The sequence below is a fragment of the Pseudorasbora parva genome, chromosome 12 (assembly GCF_024679245.1).
Source record: "Pseudorasbora parva isolate DD20220531a chromosome 12, ASM2467924v1, whole genome shotgun sequence".
In the NCBI taxonomy this organism is placed as follows: domain Eukaryota; kingdom Metazoa; phylum Chordata; class Actinopteri; order Cypriniformes; family Gobionidae; genus Pseudorasbora; species Pseudorasbora parva.
Window position 1 is genome coordinate 7,204,265 of NC_090183.1, and position 18,281 is coordinate 7,222,545.

Consider the following 18,281-nt stretch of genomic DNA (forward strand, 5'->3'; position numbering starts at 1 on the left):
CGCGTTTAGCTGTATACGTATAAATTTTGTACCGTATCAGCGTTTCGTCCACACGGCTCCGGCGTTTTAGAAGCATGAATCCGATATTTTTCGAAACCGGGTCCCAAAGTGGGTAAATCTGAAAACGATCATCTTCCGTTTTTGTGTGTACAGCGAATCCGTATATTTTCTGAAACGGTGATGTCATCACACTACGTCCAGCACGGTGAAAGATTAAAGGGATACAACTACAGGCACTGGGCATGAGCACATCAATATCGCGTCATTTAATTACCGTATCTGCATTATTGTAAGGGTATGTTTTGGGTTGGGGTAGGTATAGGCATTAATAAAACGCATCTGTTAAGTAGCAAATGTCTTTATTGTTATTTTATTGTGAGATTTTGCCTCATCTCCGACCACTGCTATACCCCTGCTGGCCACAACTCTTCTTCTCCGTTTTTAGTGTATTTCTGTGGCAGAATTACAGCGCCACACACTGGCCTGGCATGCAAACTACATCGTTTTTAGTCAGTTTTCGTAATCTCGTGTGGACGCAGATATTTCTTGAAACGAGGAAAAAAAGATCAGATTGGGAAAGCGCTGGCTTCGTGTGGACGGGGCCTAAATGTTCCTAGAGACAACACTGGAAGCATAGTTTGCAAGTTCAAAGTTAAATGAACAGTGGTTACACTGCCTGGACGGGGCAGAAAAATAAAAAAGGAATCTGCAACCAGATTTCTGAGAAGTCAGAAAAACCCTTGAGTGACTGTAATGACCTGCAGCAAGACTTGGTGGCAACAGGCAGTAAGGTTTCAGCTTACACAGTAAGAAGCATACTATAAACCAGCGGGTTTTAAACTTGTCCTGGAGGCACCCAGCCCTGCACATTTTGGCCCCATTTACACTGCATGGTTCAAGTGACCAAATTCCAATTTTTTTCTCTCATGTGGCACAGATCGGATTTGACATGTGAACATGTCAGCAGTAAAAAAACGCATGAATTCCAATATCCGCGAATGACGTCAACTCAGGTGGACACAAACTGCGATCCAGTGTTGCCAAGTCTGCGGTTTTCATGCGGAATTGGGCTACTTTAACATAGTTTTCAGTTGCAATTGGACGGGTTTTGTTGCGAATACCTGGCAACCCCGTCAAGGGCTCTCCTCTTTTTCTCCGTCTTAAGAGAGAAATGTTTTGCCGACCTTTAAAGATGTGTGGAACAGTGCAGACAGCAAAACGTTGTGCAATCATTTTGTCTGCGTCCATTGCATATTGCGCTGTTTTACTTTCTTTCACTGGTTTAAGAACGTCTTGGGCTGTTTCTCCAGTGTACAGTGTAAATGCAAATATCGGATACGGGTTGCTTTTGAAAAGAAGATGTAAGCGGGTCGTCAAAAAAATCGGATATAGTCACCAAATCAGAATTGTGCATCAAGACCTGCAGTGTAAATGCAGCCTTTGTGTGTCTCCCTCATTTATCACACCTGATTCAACTCATCAGCTCGTTATTAGAGACTGTGAAAACTAAATTAGGTATGTCTGATTAAAGCTTGGAACATACTCTGCAAGAACAAAGAAATTGGTTCGTTTTCTTGAGGTAGCAAGAACAAGAACAAAGTTTGTTCTTGCCAGTGCATTCCATACTTTTCTCTGCATTAACCGCGCCCACTTTAAATGTATGACCAGCACACAATAGTTCACTCACAAGAAAACGCAGCCAAACCAGGGCTGCGAGAACAAAATTATGTCATTTTGTTCTCGCAGCCCTGGGAGTGAGAACTTTTTTCTCTGTTCTTGCGGTGTATGTTGCAGCCTTAAGGGAGACATACAAATGTGCAGGGCTGGGTGCCCCCAGAACAGGTTTGAAAACCGCTGTTATAAACGCATGCGGTTTCCAGAACTCCAAGACATATACCACTACTGACCCCGAATCACAAGAACAGTTGGCTCCAATTTGCTCAAAATCAAATAAATAAATAAGCCACAGAAGTTTAGGGATTCTGTTCTGTGGAGAGATGAGGGAAAAAAAGGATCAGGAAATCCTCTGAGAAAATATCCTGCTGTCAGTGAGGACCCTGCTGAAAAAAATAAACAGCATATGGTGGTTAGGGAAGTTTTGGAGCATGGCAGCTGGTTTGAGCTGTTTTATACTAGTCCTTAGTTGGTCATGAGCTGGAGCTAGTTTCTTAGGACCAGCTTAAACCAGCTCAAACCAGTTGCCATGCTTCAAAACTTACCTAACCAGCATATGCTGTTTTTTCAACATGGAAAGCTGAAGCTTGGGTGTCATTGGACCTTCCAACAGGACAATGATCCCAAGCATAGGGGAGCGTGGGGCAAAACGTAACACGGGGTTAGTTGTAACACGCATGGTTTAACACCTTCCACACATGTCAGGATGACAAAACTTTGTGTATTTACTAGGGGTGATTCGATGATGCATTGATATGCGGAGCCGGATCCGACCACCGATCTCACTGTCGAATCTTCGCAGGTGTTATGATCGCGTCTGGTGTGCGACCCCTTTAAGGGCGCTGAGTTTCGCACCGGACGTGCCGAGCCATACCGCGCCTTTAAAGCAGCACTGGGTAACTTTTGCTCTCGGGGTTCCCCTACAGTTGGGAAAAAATAATGTCCTCAACTACTGTTTTAAGCTCTGTAATCCTACAACAGGGGATGCCATCGTGCGTGCATTTGTTGACATGACAACCCTGATAGCCCTGAACTAGTGATGCGCGGCTCGTCTCATAACCCGCGGTACAGTGGTGCGGGACGGGCCAAATAACTTCATAAAAGCGGCCCCGCTGGTTGGTGCAGCACTAACAGTTACCCTGAACACTGCAGGAGGAGTTCACATGTCTTCATCCCTGGTACAGTCAGTGGCATATGTTTCAGCATGTCATATGAATATAATTTCATGGGTTTTATTTTTTTCAAAAGCCAAATAATCGCGATGCTCACGCGTTTACAAGCCAGCGTCATTATAGTAGTCTATTGGTTACTGTTTTACAGAATCTATATGATACTTCAATTCAATGTTTGAGTGGTAGGTAATCACCGTAACAAGCATGACAGCATCGGTCGGCCACGCCTCCTTCAGCTCACGCCAACGAGCAAACGCTGGTCCAATGTTGATCCTCGTCCGGCCTTTAATCCCATCACTTTTTTGTTTCCTTTTATTGCTTTCCTCCAACAAAACCTTTTTTTTTCTTATTTGTCTGTGCTGCTTTGGACATGACTATATTGTCCGACGAACATAGTTGGGCTTGCACGTCCGAATTTAAGGTGGAAGTGTTGGTGGAAGTGACGTATATGCCATAAAGCAGTCGAATTTTGTAGTTCTTTTTGTTCTCGGGTTATACTACCCGAAATCCGAAGTTTAAAAGTACGATTAAAAACGATACAGACCCCATCAAGCTATGGCAGACGTGTCATTCAACCTATTGTAAGTCGATCACAAAAGTCTTGAAAATATATTATGAAGGTTGAAAAGTTACCTGGTGCTGCTTTAAATTTCGAACACGTTTTCAATGAGTGTACACACACCGGCGGCGGCATTCGGCGCCTAAAATCCTGCTGTGCCACAGAGCGCCATGGTTTTATATTAAATTGATATTATATTTCCCTCAAATCTTCAATGTACATACTGATTTCACCCTGTGCTACAAGATACACCCATCCTGCAGCTCTTCTGTCAGAAGTCGATTCAAAATTGAGCTCCCGCGTATATAATGTGTGCCCGGTGTAAGAGACCTGAGACGCGGAGCTGAGCCTTTAGGCACAATCGGCTTAAGAACGTGCATGTAAGGATAAAAAAATGCCATTATTTTATTTCAAAAAGTTAATAATTGTATTTAATTGACAAAATATTTTAGTTTGTTTTGGATATTTCTTTGATTATATCAGGTAACATTTTAAGCTGTCATTTGGTCACGTTACATCATGCCCCCTCACTTTACAATGTACTCCACCTAGGGGGCATGTTGTCACATTTCACTTTCATTCTTTCGGGGTAAATCAAGAAAAAAGTATACACCGTATTAAAACACCACATCATTTTACTAGACTGCGTGCAGTTAATGTGGGAAAAATAAATACTTTAAACCCTAAGTGAATTTACACAAACTGAGAAAGTCAAAATGTGTTAGGTTGTGCCTTAGTTGCAGAAGACGTCCTGGAAGATTCTACAGTGGCCATCACAGTCACCTGACTTGAACCCCACATAAAATAGTGAGATTTTGCAAACCCAAGAATATTACTGAACTGGAGGCCATTGCTCATGAGATATGGGGTATACGACTCCCCAGGAATTTTGCCAGAAGCTGGTGTCTGGTTATACATCTCATTTACAGCAGGTCATAACAGCAAAAAGGTGTTCTACTAAGTGCTAAAGATGCTTGCCATGAAGGGGTTGAATAATTTTGCTGAAGTCATTAAAAGTTGCATTTCAGTTGAATTTGGGGGAACCACTTGGAACATTTATTGTGTGTATGATTTATTCATTACAATGCTGAAAGTCTTTACATGTTGCAAATAGTCTTGCAATGGGGGTGGAATAATTTTGATTACAACTGTAAAGCTAAACTGTCTAACGTTACAGAGAGAAAATGTCAAACACACAAAGAGGTATAGGACTGTGCAAGCTTTGGAGGTGTTGATGGACTCGGATCTACTATATACAGATCCTTCTCAAAAAATTTGCATATGTGTTAAAAGTTCATTATTTTCCTTAATGTAATGATAAAAATTTATTTTTCATATATTTTAGATTAATTGCACAACAACTGAAATATTTCAGGTCTTTTATTGTTTTAATACTGATGATTTTGGCATACAGCTCATGAAAACCCTCATGAAAAATCTCAAAAAATTAGCATATTTCATCCGACCAATGAAAGAAGTGTTTTTAATTAAAAAAAACAACAAAACAAAAAAAAGTCAACCTTCAAATAATTATGTTCAGTTATGCACTCAATACTTGGTCGGGAATCCTTTTGCAGAAATGACTGCTTCAATGCGGCGTGGCATGGAGGCGATCAGCCTGTGGCACTGCTGAGGTGTTATGGAGGCCCAGGATGCTTCGATAGCGGCCTTAAGCTCATCCAGAGTTTTGGGTCTTGCGTCTCTCAACTTTCTCTTCACAATATCCCACAGATTCTCTATGGGGTTCAGGTCAGGAGAGTTGGCAGGCCAGTTGAGCACAGTAATACCATGGCCAGTAAACCATTTACCAGTGGTTTTGGCACTGTGAGCAGGTGCCAGGTCGTGCTGAAAAACGAAATCTTCATCTCCATAAAGCTTTTCAGCAGATGGAAGCATGAAGTGCTCCAAAATGTTAGCTAGCTGCATTGACCCTGCCCTTGATAAAACACAGTGGACCAACACCAGCAGCTGACATGGCACCCCAGACCATCACTGACTGTGGGTACTTGACACTGGACTTCAGGCATTTTGGCATTTCCTTCTCACCAGTCTTCCTCCAGACTCTGGCACCTTGATTTCCGAATGACATGCAAAATTTGCTTTCATCCGAAAAAAGTACTTTGGACCACTGAGCAACAGTCCAGTGCTGCTTCTCTGTAGCCCAAAGTGGCTTGACCTGGGGAATGCGGCACCTGTAGCCCATTTCCTGCATGGTGGCTCTGGATGTTTCTACTCCAGACTCAGTCCATTGCTTCCGCAGGTCCCCCAAGGTCTGGAATCGGTCCTTCTCCACAATCTTCCTCAGGGTCCGGTCACCTCTTCTCGTTGTGCAGCGTTTTTTGCCACACTTTTTCCTTCCCACAGACTTCCCACTGAGGTGCCTTGATACAGCACTCTGGGAACAGCCTATTCGTTCAGAAATTTCTTTCTGTGTCTTACCCTCTCGCTTGAGGGAGTCAATGATGGCCTTCTGGACAGCAGTCAGGTCGGCAGTCTTACCCATGATTGCGGTTTTGAGTAATGAACCAGGCTGGGAGTTTTAAAAAGCCTCAAGAATCTTTTGCAGGTGTTTAGAGTTAATTAGTTGATTCAGATGATTAGGTTAATACGTTTAGAGAACCTTTTCATGATGTGCTAATTTTTTGAGATAGGAATTTTGAGTTTTCATGAGCTGTATGCCAAAATCATCAGTATTAAAACAATAAAAGACCTGAAATATTTCAGTTGGTGTGCAATGAATCTAAAATATATGAAAGTTTAATATTTATCATTACATTCTGGAAAATAACTTTTATCACATATGCTAATTTTTGAGAAGGACCTGTATAATATTGTCAATAAAATCGACATTTTACATATTAATACATCTATTCTGGGGCCCCATCACATTTTTGTGAATATAATAAAAAAAGCTGGCTGGCAATATTTTTAGTAAACGCTGGCAGGGAAAGAGTTAAGTGTGACTAAAATGTCCAAGTACTTTTGGGCCACTTTGTTATCTGAAACCAAATAGGAGACATATGTTATGATCCCCATAAAAAATAACAGAATTAAAAAAGGTGACTTTAGGAAGGATTTTGGGAACTTTGAAAAGGTGAAAGAAGGTTAATTGAGTTACAAATCTCTTCTTGTTCTCACCTGGCCTTTACGGAGGACAGGCTCAAGGTGAGCTTGGGATTCTTCTTGTGTGCTCAGCGCTTTGAGTGACTTTGTTTTGGTCAGTTTTTTCCATTTTCCCCTGAGCTGGCAGGATTCTGATGAAGACCCCCCATTCAGCAAGCCAGCCGTTTAAAGAGTGTTTACTCGCCGCCATATGGCAGACGGAGCAACTTGCCCTACTCCTTAACATCAACAGTCAGTGATTAGCATGTTTGGGCTACCTGAAGAGAAGTGAGAGGAGAAGGACAGTCTGTGTGAGTGTGTGTGTGTGTGTGTGTGTGTGTGTGTGTGTGTGTGTGTGGTAATATTAATCATACTGTGCATCTGTGCGACCAGCGGAGGCATGGCAGGATGCCATACTGCTGCCCTCGTTTTCTGCTCGGGCGGCTGCGTAATGACTTGCCCTTTACCTCCACACCCTGTGCAATGATCACAGATAATAGCAGCCCATCAGATGTGACCAAAAAAGGCTAAAAGACCCAAAATACGGACAACAAAGGCCAGAAAAGAGGTGCAGGCAGGTTGTTGCTTCACTGTTAGGTGACGTTATGTTTCTTCTGAAGGGTAATTTGTCCTTTAGAGTTAAAGGACACCACTGATATATACAGTTTAACTAAGCTTTGAGAAAAAGTACTTTGGGACCCACTTTATATTAGGTGGATGTGGCAAGGGGGGCGTGGTTCAGCGAGGTCTGCAGCGGGAGAGAGAGCCGCGGGACAAGCGGTACGTGAGTGGGTTGGAAGCAGATTAATAACACCTGTCTCTTGTTCTAGTAATGAGCGCGGAGAGGGGATAAAACATCAGTGGAACCGGAGATCGAGGAGAGAGAGAGCCCGGACGGTTGATGCCAAACCCCCCTTACAGAGACTGAGTTACCGGAAGCCGGAAGTGCCGACCCGGAAGTGACTGAGCGATCGTTGTTCATTGAGATACCACACCACAGTGTGTGTTGGCAAAGATATTGAGTTTAATAAAGATACAGCATCAACCGTCCAGCCGACCCCTTGTCCTCTTCCTTCCTTATCATATCGAACTTTGCTACAGTGGTGCCGAAAACCCGGGAAGGAAGTAGGACCGCGCCGCCGCCATGACTACTCCAACGCCCTCCGCCACGCCGTTTGCGGACATTATCACCTCTCTCGCGGCCCTCCACCAGAATCAACATCAGGCCATGCTGGAGCTGCGGGCGGACCAGGAGCGTCGATTCGAGGCCATCGTCCGCGGCCAGCAAGAGGACCGCGAGAGGTTCCGGAGCTGGATAGACCGGGAGGTTCGCACCGAAGCCGCCGGGCTCGCCAGCGCACCGGTCCACGTGCCCCTACACAAGATGGGGCCACAGGACGATCCCGAGGCCTTCATAGACCTTTTTCAGAAAGCGGCGGAGGCCTGCGGGTGGCCCCGGGCACAGTGGCCGGTGCGCCTTATTCCATTGCTCAGCGGAGAAGCCCAGGCGGCCGCCCAACAACTGCCGGTGGCGAACCTCCTGGATTACGACGATCTGAAGAGGGCCATCATTCAGCGGGTCGGTCGGACCCCCGAACAACACCGTCAGCGTTTCCGCTCGCTTGAGTGGGGGGAGACCGGCCGGCCCTTCGCGATGGCCCACCAGCTCCGGGACGCCTGCCGCAAATGGCTATTGGCCGGTGGAAGCGACGTGGACCACATCGTCGATCTGGTGGTACTGGAACAGTTCATCGCTCGGCTTCCCAAGAAGACCGCCGAGTGGGTCCAGTGCCACCGGCCCACGTCGCTGACGACGGCCATCAACCTGGCGGAGGACCATCTGGTGGCGTGCCCAGGGGTCGGCGAACCCCGTTTAACTTCTCCCTCTTTCTCTCCCCCCTCTGTCTCTCCTTCTCCTCCTGTCCCTCTCCCTAGGTCCCGCCCTCCAGGGCCCCCTCGTATTCCCCCCAGAGGTCGGGGTGGAATGGGCACAGGGCAATACGGGAGTTCGAGGGCCCCGCCCAGGGGGGCGGGGCTGCTGGGGTCGGGCGGGGATATCGGTTCCGGTTCCACCCCCCCTCCGCGCTCATATTCCAACCCACTCCCCGCCGCAGGGGCGGCGGGCAGGCCTGGGCTGGCCTGCTGGCGGTGCGGTGACCCGGACCATTTTGTGGACCGATGTCCAATGATGGATATCGGGACAATGATCCGGGTCCCGGACGTCCAGCGGACCACCCCTGATCAAGCAGGAGAGTACCAAGTTCCTGTGAGTATCAAGGGGGGTACATATCAGGCCTTGGTGGATTCAGGATGTAACCAAACCTCGATCCATCAAAGCCTGATGCAGCCTGGGGCATTGGATACAAGCCGCATGGTTAAGGTGCGGTGTGTGCACGGGGATGTGGTGGAATATCCGCTTGTACCAGTCACGATTCAGTTCAGGGGAGAAAATCATAGTGTTGAGGTGGCGGTTAGTCCCCACCTCCGGCATCCGCTAATTCTGGGGACGAATTGGCCCGCCTTTCCGGCGTTATTGGGGTCGATATGCGCGGATGCCGCTTGGGGGAGCCAGGCTAGGAACGGGGCGGTGCGGGTGCAGGTTGGCGAGACTGATACGGGGCCCTCGGAAACGGCTTCAGAGGAACCGAGCGGGGTCGAGAGACTGATTCTCTCGGACCGCGATGACTTTCCTCTGGAGCAGTCTCAGGACGATACCCTAAAACATGCTTTCCAACAGGTCCGCACTATCGACGGTCAGTCCCTTCAACCCGCCCTGCCCGTCACGTATCCTTATTTTGCCATAATTAAGGACAGGTTGTATCGAGTGACCCAAGACGCTCAGACAAAGGTAGATACAACCCAGTTGTTAGTACCAAAGAGCCGCCGGGAAATGCTTTTCCAGGCGGCTCATTCTAACCCAATGGCGGGCCACCTGGGACAGGCGGCCACGCTGAATCGTTTAATGACCCGATTTTTTTGGCCAGGCATTCACGACAATGTGCGCAGGTGGTGCGCGTCTTGTCCTGAATGTCAGTTGGTGAATCCACTGGCCTCCCCAAAAGCGCCATTGCGCCCCCTTCCATTAATGCAGGTCCCCTTCGAGAGAATTGCGATGGACCTCATCGGGCCATTAGAGCGATCCGCACGCGGACATCGTTTTGCGCTAGTTATCGTGGACTACGCAACGCGATATCCGGAAGCAGTGGCTCTCCGCAACATCTCGGCGAAGAGTGTTGCGGACGCACTGTTTCGTTTAATCTCCCGAGTGGGGATTCCGAAGGAAATCCTCACTGATCAAGGCACGGCGTTTATGTCACGCACGCTAAGCGAATTATACGGGTTATTGGGCATCAAATCGATTCGGACAAGCGTCTATCACCCACAAACAGACGGCTTGGTCGAACGATTTAATCGCACTCTTAAATCCATGATCCGTAAATTCGTACAGGAAGACGCCAAAAATTGGGATCGGTGGTTAGAGCCCCTCTTATTCGCTGTGCGGGAGGTCCCACAAGCCTCCACGGGGTTTTCCCCCTTCGAGCTTCTCTACGGACGACAGCCCCGGGGGGTGCTGGACGTCCTACGAGAAACTTGGGAGGAGGGACCTTCTTTGGCCAAAAACGAAATTCAATATGTGCTGGACTTGCGAACAAAACTCCACACCTTGGGGCGGCTATCTAGGGAGAATTTGTTGCAAGCCCAGGACCGCCAAAGCCGGTCGTATAACAGGGGTACGAGACTACGCAAATTTACACCGGGAGAGAAAGTGCTCGTATTACTCCCTACATCGAGCTCTAAATTAATGTCGAAGTGGCAGGGGCCGTTTGAGGTCGCACGACAGGTGGGAGACCTCGATTATGAAGTGATACGGTCCGATAGGAACGGGGCACGGCAAATTTATCACCTCAACCTCCTGAAAAAATGGAATGAGGTGGAATCAGTGTTGTTGGCGACGGTGATCGGGGGAGAGGATGATCTCGGGCCAGAAGCGAGCATCAAAGCACAATCGGTCGCATTGGCCCCTGGGGGAGATCACCTCTCACCGTCCCAACTCACTGATCTCTCAAAGCTACAGGCGGAATTCGCCGACGTGTTCTCGCCCCTACCGGGACGTACCGACTTAATTCAGCACCATATCGAGACCGAGCCGGGCGTGGTAGTTCGCAGCCGGCCGTATCGCTTACCTGAACACAAGAAAAAAGTAGTTCAGGAAGAATTAGGGGCAATGCTCGATATGGGAGTAATAGAGGAGTCCAACAGTGACTGGGCGAGCCCGATCGTTTTAGTTCCTAAAACCGACGGCTCGGTCAGGTTCTGTGTGGACTACCGCAAGGTGAACGCAGTGTCGAAATTCGACGCGTATCCAATGCCGCGGGTTGACGAGTTGCTTGATCGGCTGGGCACGGCTCGATTTTATTCGACATTGGACTTAACGAAGGGCTATTGGCAGATCCCCTTGTCTCCATTGTCCAAAGAAAAGACGGCCTTCACCACGCCGTTCGGATTGCACCAATTCGTCACGCTTCCCTTCGGCTTGTTCGGGGCACCCGCTACCTTTCAGCGACTCATGGACAGGATTTTGCGTCCCCATGCCGCATATGCTGCTGCCTATCTGGACGATATCGTGATTTACAGTCACGATTGGCAGCGGCATATGCAGCATGTCCGGGCGGTCTTGAGGTCGTTGAGGGGAGCGGGGCTCACGGCCAACCCGAAGAAGTGTGCAATTGGGCGGGTGGAGGTAAGGTATCTGGGCTTCCACTTGGGTCATGGGCAGGTGCGTCCCCAAATTGATAAGACCGCCGCAATTGCAACCTGTCCGAGGCCCAAGACCAAAAAGGAGGTAAGGCAGTTCTTGGGGCTGGCGGGATATTATAGACGGTTTATTCCAAATTATTCGGACCTCACCAGCCCTCTGACTGACCTTACTAAAAAGGGGCTACCAGATACGGTCCAATGGACGGAGCCGTGCCAGCAGGCCTTCACCCGAGTTAAGGCTGCTCTATGTGGCGGGCCGCTGTTACACTCCCCTGACTTTTCTCTCCCTTTTCTGTTGCAGACTGACGCGTCGGACAGGGGGCTGGGCGCAGTCCTGGCCCAGGAGGTGGAGGGGGGAGAGCGGCCGGTGCTGTACATTAGCCGTAAGCTCTCGAAGAGAGAGGCTAAGTACAGCACCATCGAAAAAGAGTGCCTTGCCATCAGGTGGGCCGTTCTCACCCTCCGCTACTACCTTCTGGGGCGGGAGTTCACCCTCTGTTCGGACCACGCTCCTCTCCAATGGCTCCACCGCATGAAGGATACCAACGCGCGGATCACTCGTTGGTATCTAGCTCTTCAGCCTTTTAAGTTCCAGGTGGTCCACAGGCCGGGTGCTCAGATGGCTGTGGCCGACTTCCTCTCCAGAAATGGGGGGGGGGGGGCTGCAGGCCGGACGGCTCCCCGGCCTGAGTCGGGCGGTGGGGGTATGTGGCAAGGGGGGCGTGGTTCAGCGAGGTCTGCAGCGGGAGAGAGAGCCGCGGGACAAGCGGTACGTGAGTGGGTTGGAAGCAGATTAATAACACCTGTCTCTTGTTCTAGTAATGAGCGCGGAGAGGGGATAAAACATCAGTGGAACCGGAGATCGAGGAGAGAGAGAGCCCGGACGGTTGATGCCAAACCCCCCTTACAGAGACTGAGTTACCGGAAGCCGGAAGTGCCGACCCGGAAGTGACTGAGCGATCGTTGTTCATTGAGATACCACACCACAGTGTGTGTTGGCAAAGATATTGAGTTTAATAAAGATACAGCATCAACCGTCCAGCCGACCCCTTGTCCTCTTCCTTCCTTATCATATCGAACTTTGCTACAGTGGACTTATGTACATTTAAATAAATCTTTTGATACAGTGCACTTGTTGTGTACATACATGACTTTAGGGCCTAAAGTGTGCCACGAAAACACTCCCCACACCATTAGTGCCAATTGGGCATCGTTTAAATGCCTCGGCCTACCTGAGCATCTCCTGTCTATTCTCGCGTGACACATTGTTTAGACTTTATGCCAATAAGTAATATTCCACGTGTTTGTAATGATGTAAATCATCCCTTGAAATTGGTATAACTGGTGTGGTAATTTTGTGTAAGGTTGTGTAGAGTAGAGTCTGGCCTGACACTGCCCTGAGAGACTCTGAAGCTGACTCTACTGATGAAACTGCAAACTATTCTTCAGTAAAATTCTCTCCGATGATTGAACATCCTGACTCCTGGTCTTCATTTCGCATATCTGGTCTATGGGTCAAAACTGTCAACACCTAACAGTTTTTGGTGGAGAATGCGGGCAATAATTCCTTGTTGACACCCCTGGCAAAACAACAAATAACAATATATATATATGTCTAAACACACAACTTAAGTAATTTATTGCACTGAAAGGTTAATTGAAAGAACGAGATAATGGATAAGCACTGCTTCATGTCCTTTGACTGTAAAATACATACTGTGTTACCATGAAAAATATTATATGAAGATCTGATATTCTACAGATAATGTCTGTGAGAGGTGACAGTAGTGGGGATGCATTGTGTTCACTGTTACAGGCACTCAGAAGCCATTACTTACCATGGAAAACAAGGGCATGATTATTTTAATCATTCAAAACAACAACAACAAAAAAGCATTAAACACAACAATGCCCAGAGGAAATTTTTATTGCTCGGATGTTGCTCTTTCAGAAAAAATAAATAAATAGAGTAGGGTTTACCTGAATTCTCTCTCTCTCTCTCTCTCTCTCTCTCTCTCTCTCACACACACACACACACACACACACACACACACACACACACACACACACACACACACACACACACACACACACACACACACACACACACACACACACACACACACACACACACACTTAATGAAAATTATTTCATTAAGATGTGAAATAAATAGAAAAGACTTAAAATAAGACAATACACTGCTAATTACTTGCTCAGGCTACCTCATAATTATGGTTGATTGTCCTGTAACTGCAATTAAGAGGACAACTTCAGCATGGCAACCAAATTCATGTGCCTCCTCTTTCTGGCTTTCTCATTTTATGTCTCTGTGTAAATTGGAAATAAATGCATCAAGCATTATTAAGATGGAACTAGGAAATTAATATAGGAAAGAAAAGTTAGAAGACGAGTGGCGTAAAAAAAATAAAAAAATCGAGAAAAGTGAGGTAGTACAGAAGTTGGAAATAATTTTTTGTTTTCTGTTTGTCAGCAGGGCTGTGGATGAAGATCAACCAATCGCATAATAATACCATCCATTAGACTTCTGGTCATTAATGAAAAATAATTGTATTAGTCCAATACTTGAAAGAAAGTGTTTTAATTCAAAATAACATTTATTTTATTTATTAATAATTTCTAGAAGGATGTCTCTTATGGAGCCCCTAAATGTCACCATGGGTGGAAGAATTATATTTCAATGTGTAACATAGTTCATAGTTCAGGGAACCGGTGAACGTTCAACGTATTAAAGTCCCCCTGTGGTAAAAATCAAGTTTTTAATATTTGTAATTGTAATGTCTATGTGATGTTTTTAATATGCGTTAAGACAAACCATGTGCAAATTTATAAGTCAATACCATTGGAGAATATTTTCTCTTTAAAGCTGCAGTGATCTAGCCTAGAAATCTAGACGCGCCTAGCGGCAGCAAATCTAATTTGCCGTGAGTGTCGTCTAGCAACTCTCAATACCCTTCTGAGCAGTAAAAAACAAACTCGGGTCAGGCCAATCACATCGTGTATAGAGTCGGTGGGCGGGGCCATAATGACGACGGCCGAGTTGCGTTTGTGTGCTTCTAGTAAACACAGAAACTGGCGAACGGCGGTCTTTCGAATCAGCTTTGACCACGACTCTGGAAAACTTGGAGTTAAGCTTTTCTCTGAGAAAAGAACAAAGAACGGCACTGAAGTCATTCTTAAAAAGGGAAGATGTGTTCTGAGTTTTGCTGATCGGATACGGTGAAAGTTTAATCAGTCAACTAGCTCTGCTTCACCTTCGTTGCTCTGGTTGGTGGTAGCGCTATCCTATCGCGTGCAGAGGGAGTTTGAAAGACAACCGTTTATCCCGCCCCTCGGATTGCGCCCTGTCTATGGTGAGTTTCCAGACCAAACATCTTGATGTGGGTCTGGCTTGTCAGGCTACAGGTTTGAGCCAATGCTCGATCAATCCTGTCCTCACAAAGTCCAATCACATCAATTTGAATCACTTCTCCCGAGAGCTAATGCACTTTTCTATTGAAGATTAAGAGATTGTTATGAAGAAATATCATGCATTTAAATACATTAACAAAGCAAGAATAAACACTGCTGCTGGAGCAAAAATGAGAAGGCAGCAAAAAGAAAATGACTATAACAATGCAAGTGAATAAACTGAATTTAAATAATTTATATTTGTTCAAAGAGCTCAAAAGAAAACACAAAAGCATAGTCATTTTAAATGCTTTATATATTAAAGCCTATATTTATATGTAAATGCATTATTTCTACAATGACAACTTGGCATGATAACGTTAACGTATATGACATTGTTGATATGTATGGCCTTGGTGGAATTGATCTGCTACACTGCTGCTGCTGGGGGACTTGCTACTTCTAAAACATACACGACACACTGCAGTGAGCAAGTAAGACATGCTGCTGCTGTACAATAGAGCGTACATTAATTGCCTGTAGCAGGTGAAGCTGGGGAAGGTGGAGGGTTTTTGAAAGCACACTGTAACTGCTACAGCAAATACTAACCAAGTATTAAAAGGTTGAGCAGTGAGCTCATTGGCTACTGATATAGCAGGAGCAAATCAGCTGTGCCCTATAGAGAATGATGTGATTGCAAGAAGATTGAGTTGAGGACCTATTAGCCTTTCATGTCTTTTAGATTCATGTCAATTTTTTTTCCATATGAATTTAAATGCTAAGTTTAATATTAATTATGAATTAATATAATAATTATTAATATAATTTCATATAGGCTTATATAAAAAATATTAAAGGCAATGGGCAATTGAGTCTCAAAGTTTTTATTAATATAATTTGGAGTGAGAGAAACTGTGGGAGTAATATACAGGTGCTGTCGTATAATTAGAATATCATCAAAACGTTTATTTATTTTACTAATTTCATTTAAAAAGTGAAACTTGTATATTATAGTCATTCATTACACACAAATTGATATATTTAAAATGTTTATTTCTTTTAATTTTGATGATTATAACTAACAACTAATGAAAATCCCAAATTCAGTATCTCAGAAAATTTGATTATTACTTAAGACCAATACAAAGAAAGGGTTTTTAGAAATATTGGCCAACTGAAAAGTATCAACATAAAAAGTATGAGCATGTACAGCACTCAATAATTAGTTGGGGCTCCTTTTGCCTGAATTACTGCAGCAATGCGGTGTGGCATGGAGTCGATCAGTCTGTGGCTCTGCTCAGGTGTTACGAGAGCCCAGGTTGCTCTGATAGTGGCCTTCAGCTCTTCTGCATTATTGGGTCTGACATATCACATCCTCCTCTTCACAATACCCCTTAGATTTTCTATGGGGTTAAGGTCAGGCGAGTTTGCTGGCCAATGAGGAACAGGGATACCATGGTCCTTAAAACAGGTACTGGTTTCTTTGGCACTGTGTGCAGGTGACAAGTCCTGTTGAAAAATGAAATCTGCATCTCCATAAAGTTGGTCAGCAGCCGGAAGCATGAAGTGCTCTAAAACTTCCTAATATATGGCTGCGTTGACCTTGGACCTCAGAAAACACAGTGGACTAACACCAGCAAATAACATTGCACCCCAAACCATCACTGACTGGAAACATTACACCAAACCTTAAGCAATGTGGATTGTGTGCCTCTCCTCTCTTCCTCCAGACTCTGGTACCCTTATTTCCAAAGGAAATGCAAAATTTACTTTTATCAGAGAACATAACTTTGGACCACTCAGCAGTCCTTTTTGTCTTTAGCCCATGTGAGACGTTTCTGATGCTGTCTGTTGTTCAAGAGTGGCTGACACAAGGAACGTGACAGCTGAAACCCATGTCTTGCATACGTCTGTCCATAGTGGTTTTTGAAGCACAGACTCTAGCTGCAGTCCACTCTTTGTTAATTCCTCCACATTTTTGAATGGGTTTTGTTTCACAATCCTCTCCAGGCTGCGGTTATCTCTATTGCTTGTACACTTTTTTTCTACATTTTTACCTTCACTTCGCCTCTCTATTAATGTGTTTGGACACAGAGCTCTGTGAACAGCCAGCCTCTTTTGCAATTAACTTTTGTGTCTAGCCCTCCTTGTGCATGGTGTCAATGGTCGTCTTTTGGACAACTGTCAAGTCAGCAGTCTTCCCCATGATTGTGTAGCCTACAGAACGAGACTGAGAGATCATTTAAAGGCCTTTGCAGGTGTTTCGAGTGAATTAGCTGATTAGAGTGTGGCACCAGGTGTCTTCAGTATTGAACCTTTTCCGAACACAATTAAAGTTTCTTGGGGGAAAGAAAAAGTTGCGAGCAAATGCAAAGTGCCTCAGGGGAACGCATATGTTTTGCTAGTGAACGCAAAGTTTTTGCGGGGGACGCAAAAGTTTGTAAATATATAATACAATTTTTTTTTCCCTCCCATCTCATATTTTTCCCACTATCACATCCCTTTAGGGGCTCTGTAGTCTCTGGATGTCCCCAGAGTGAGATTTTTTTTTTTCGGCCCAAATTGGCAGTGCTTTTCTGCTAAAAAGGGTAGTGTGCCATTTCAAGCATGTTATTGTTTTCCAGAATTTACAGATTGACAGTAATTAACAGTAACTGTACTAGTTATCTAAGGCCTGGAATGTCTTTTAGTTCATCATTGGAACATCATCATTATAATTCCAACTGTCTTTCTTTGTCTTCCAACATGATTTGCTTTAATTTGTTCTCTCCCTCTTGCTTGGCAATAAAAAGCCTGCAGTGTTTCCCAAAGGATTTGGGCCTCTTAATAAGATACAGCCAAGGTCACTGCTTCTCTGATGGTGTCATCTCCATAATTAGATTTCTCATTATTTGTACGGCAAAATAACTGAATCTACAGTCGCTATCGGATCAAAGGCACCATCCAAACGTCAAGATCATATTTAGATACTGTAATGTGCTGGAGAGGAGTCTGTTCAATCAGTCCTCATCGTTTGATTGTTTCTTTGTTTTTATGAAGATATTCAGATACTTCAGGACTGCAGTGAAAGCTGTTGATATCAGATAACTTGCTGGTGTACAATGCTTGTTCTGACTTTGTATCTGGATTTTAATACATTTTAATACAATGTTTTTTCTTTCTGAATTCACAAATAGCAACTCAATTTTAAAAGCATGCATTATTATTGTTTGGTTATCAAGGTTTTGCTAGGTGGGAACCATGTTGCATATTTGTGAAACTGGTTCTGGTTGACAAACACTGCATTTAATGGTGTGTGCTGCTGAATCTTCTCATAGTGAGGTTTCATGGTGTAGAAATAGCACAATGAATTAAAATAATGGAAGTATGTGTGTGTCGTCCCCCCCCATCTCGTTATTCAACATTGCCATGGCGATGTGTAACAGGGCATCAGTGAATAAGTGACCGTTAGCTCAATTATCTCTGCATGACCTTGCTGCTGTCATAGGAACAGACGTGCGCGCTTAAGCCGGGCTCATACTACAGGAGTTTCAGGCCGATTTCCCCTAGCGACTTTCAGAGAAAAAAAACAAAAAAAAAACGTCCAGGGATGTTCAGCCTAGATTAT

General features: G+C 45.3%; 1 protein-coding gene across 1 annotated transcript; it reads left to right on the top strand.

Annotated features, from left to right (window-relative positions):
- Positions 1 to 7,235: 7,235 nt before the first annotated feature.
- Positions 7,236 to 12,304, top strand: LOC137093912 (uncharacterized). Its single transcript, XM_067458931.1, has 2 exons — positions 7,236 to 8,773; positions 12,085 to 12,304. Exons 1-2 carry the CDS (start codon positions 7,652 to 7,654, stop codon positions 12,085 to 12,087), a joined length of 1,125 nt encoding a protein of 374 aa, XP_067315032.1. The 5' UTR covers positions 7,236 to 7,651; the 3' UTR covers positions 12,088 to 12,304.
- Positions 12,305 to 18,281: the final 5,977 nt, after the last annotated feature.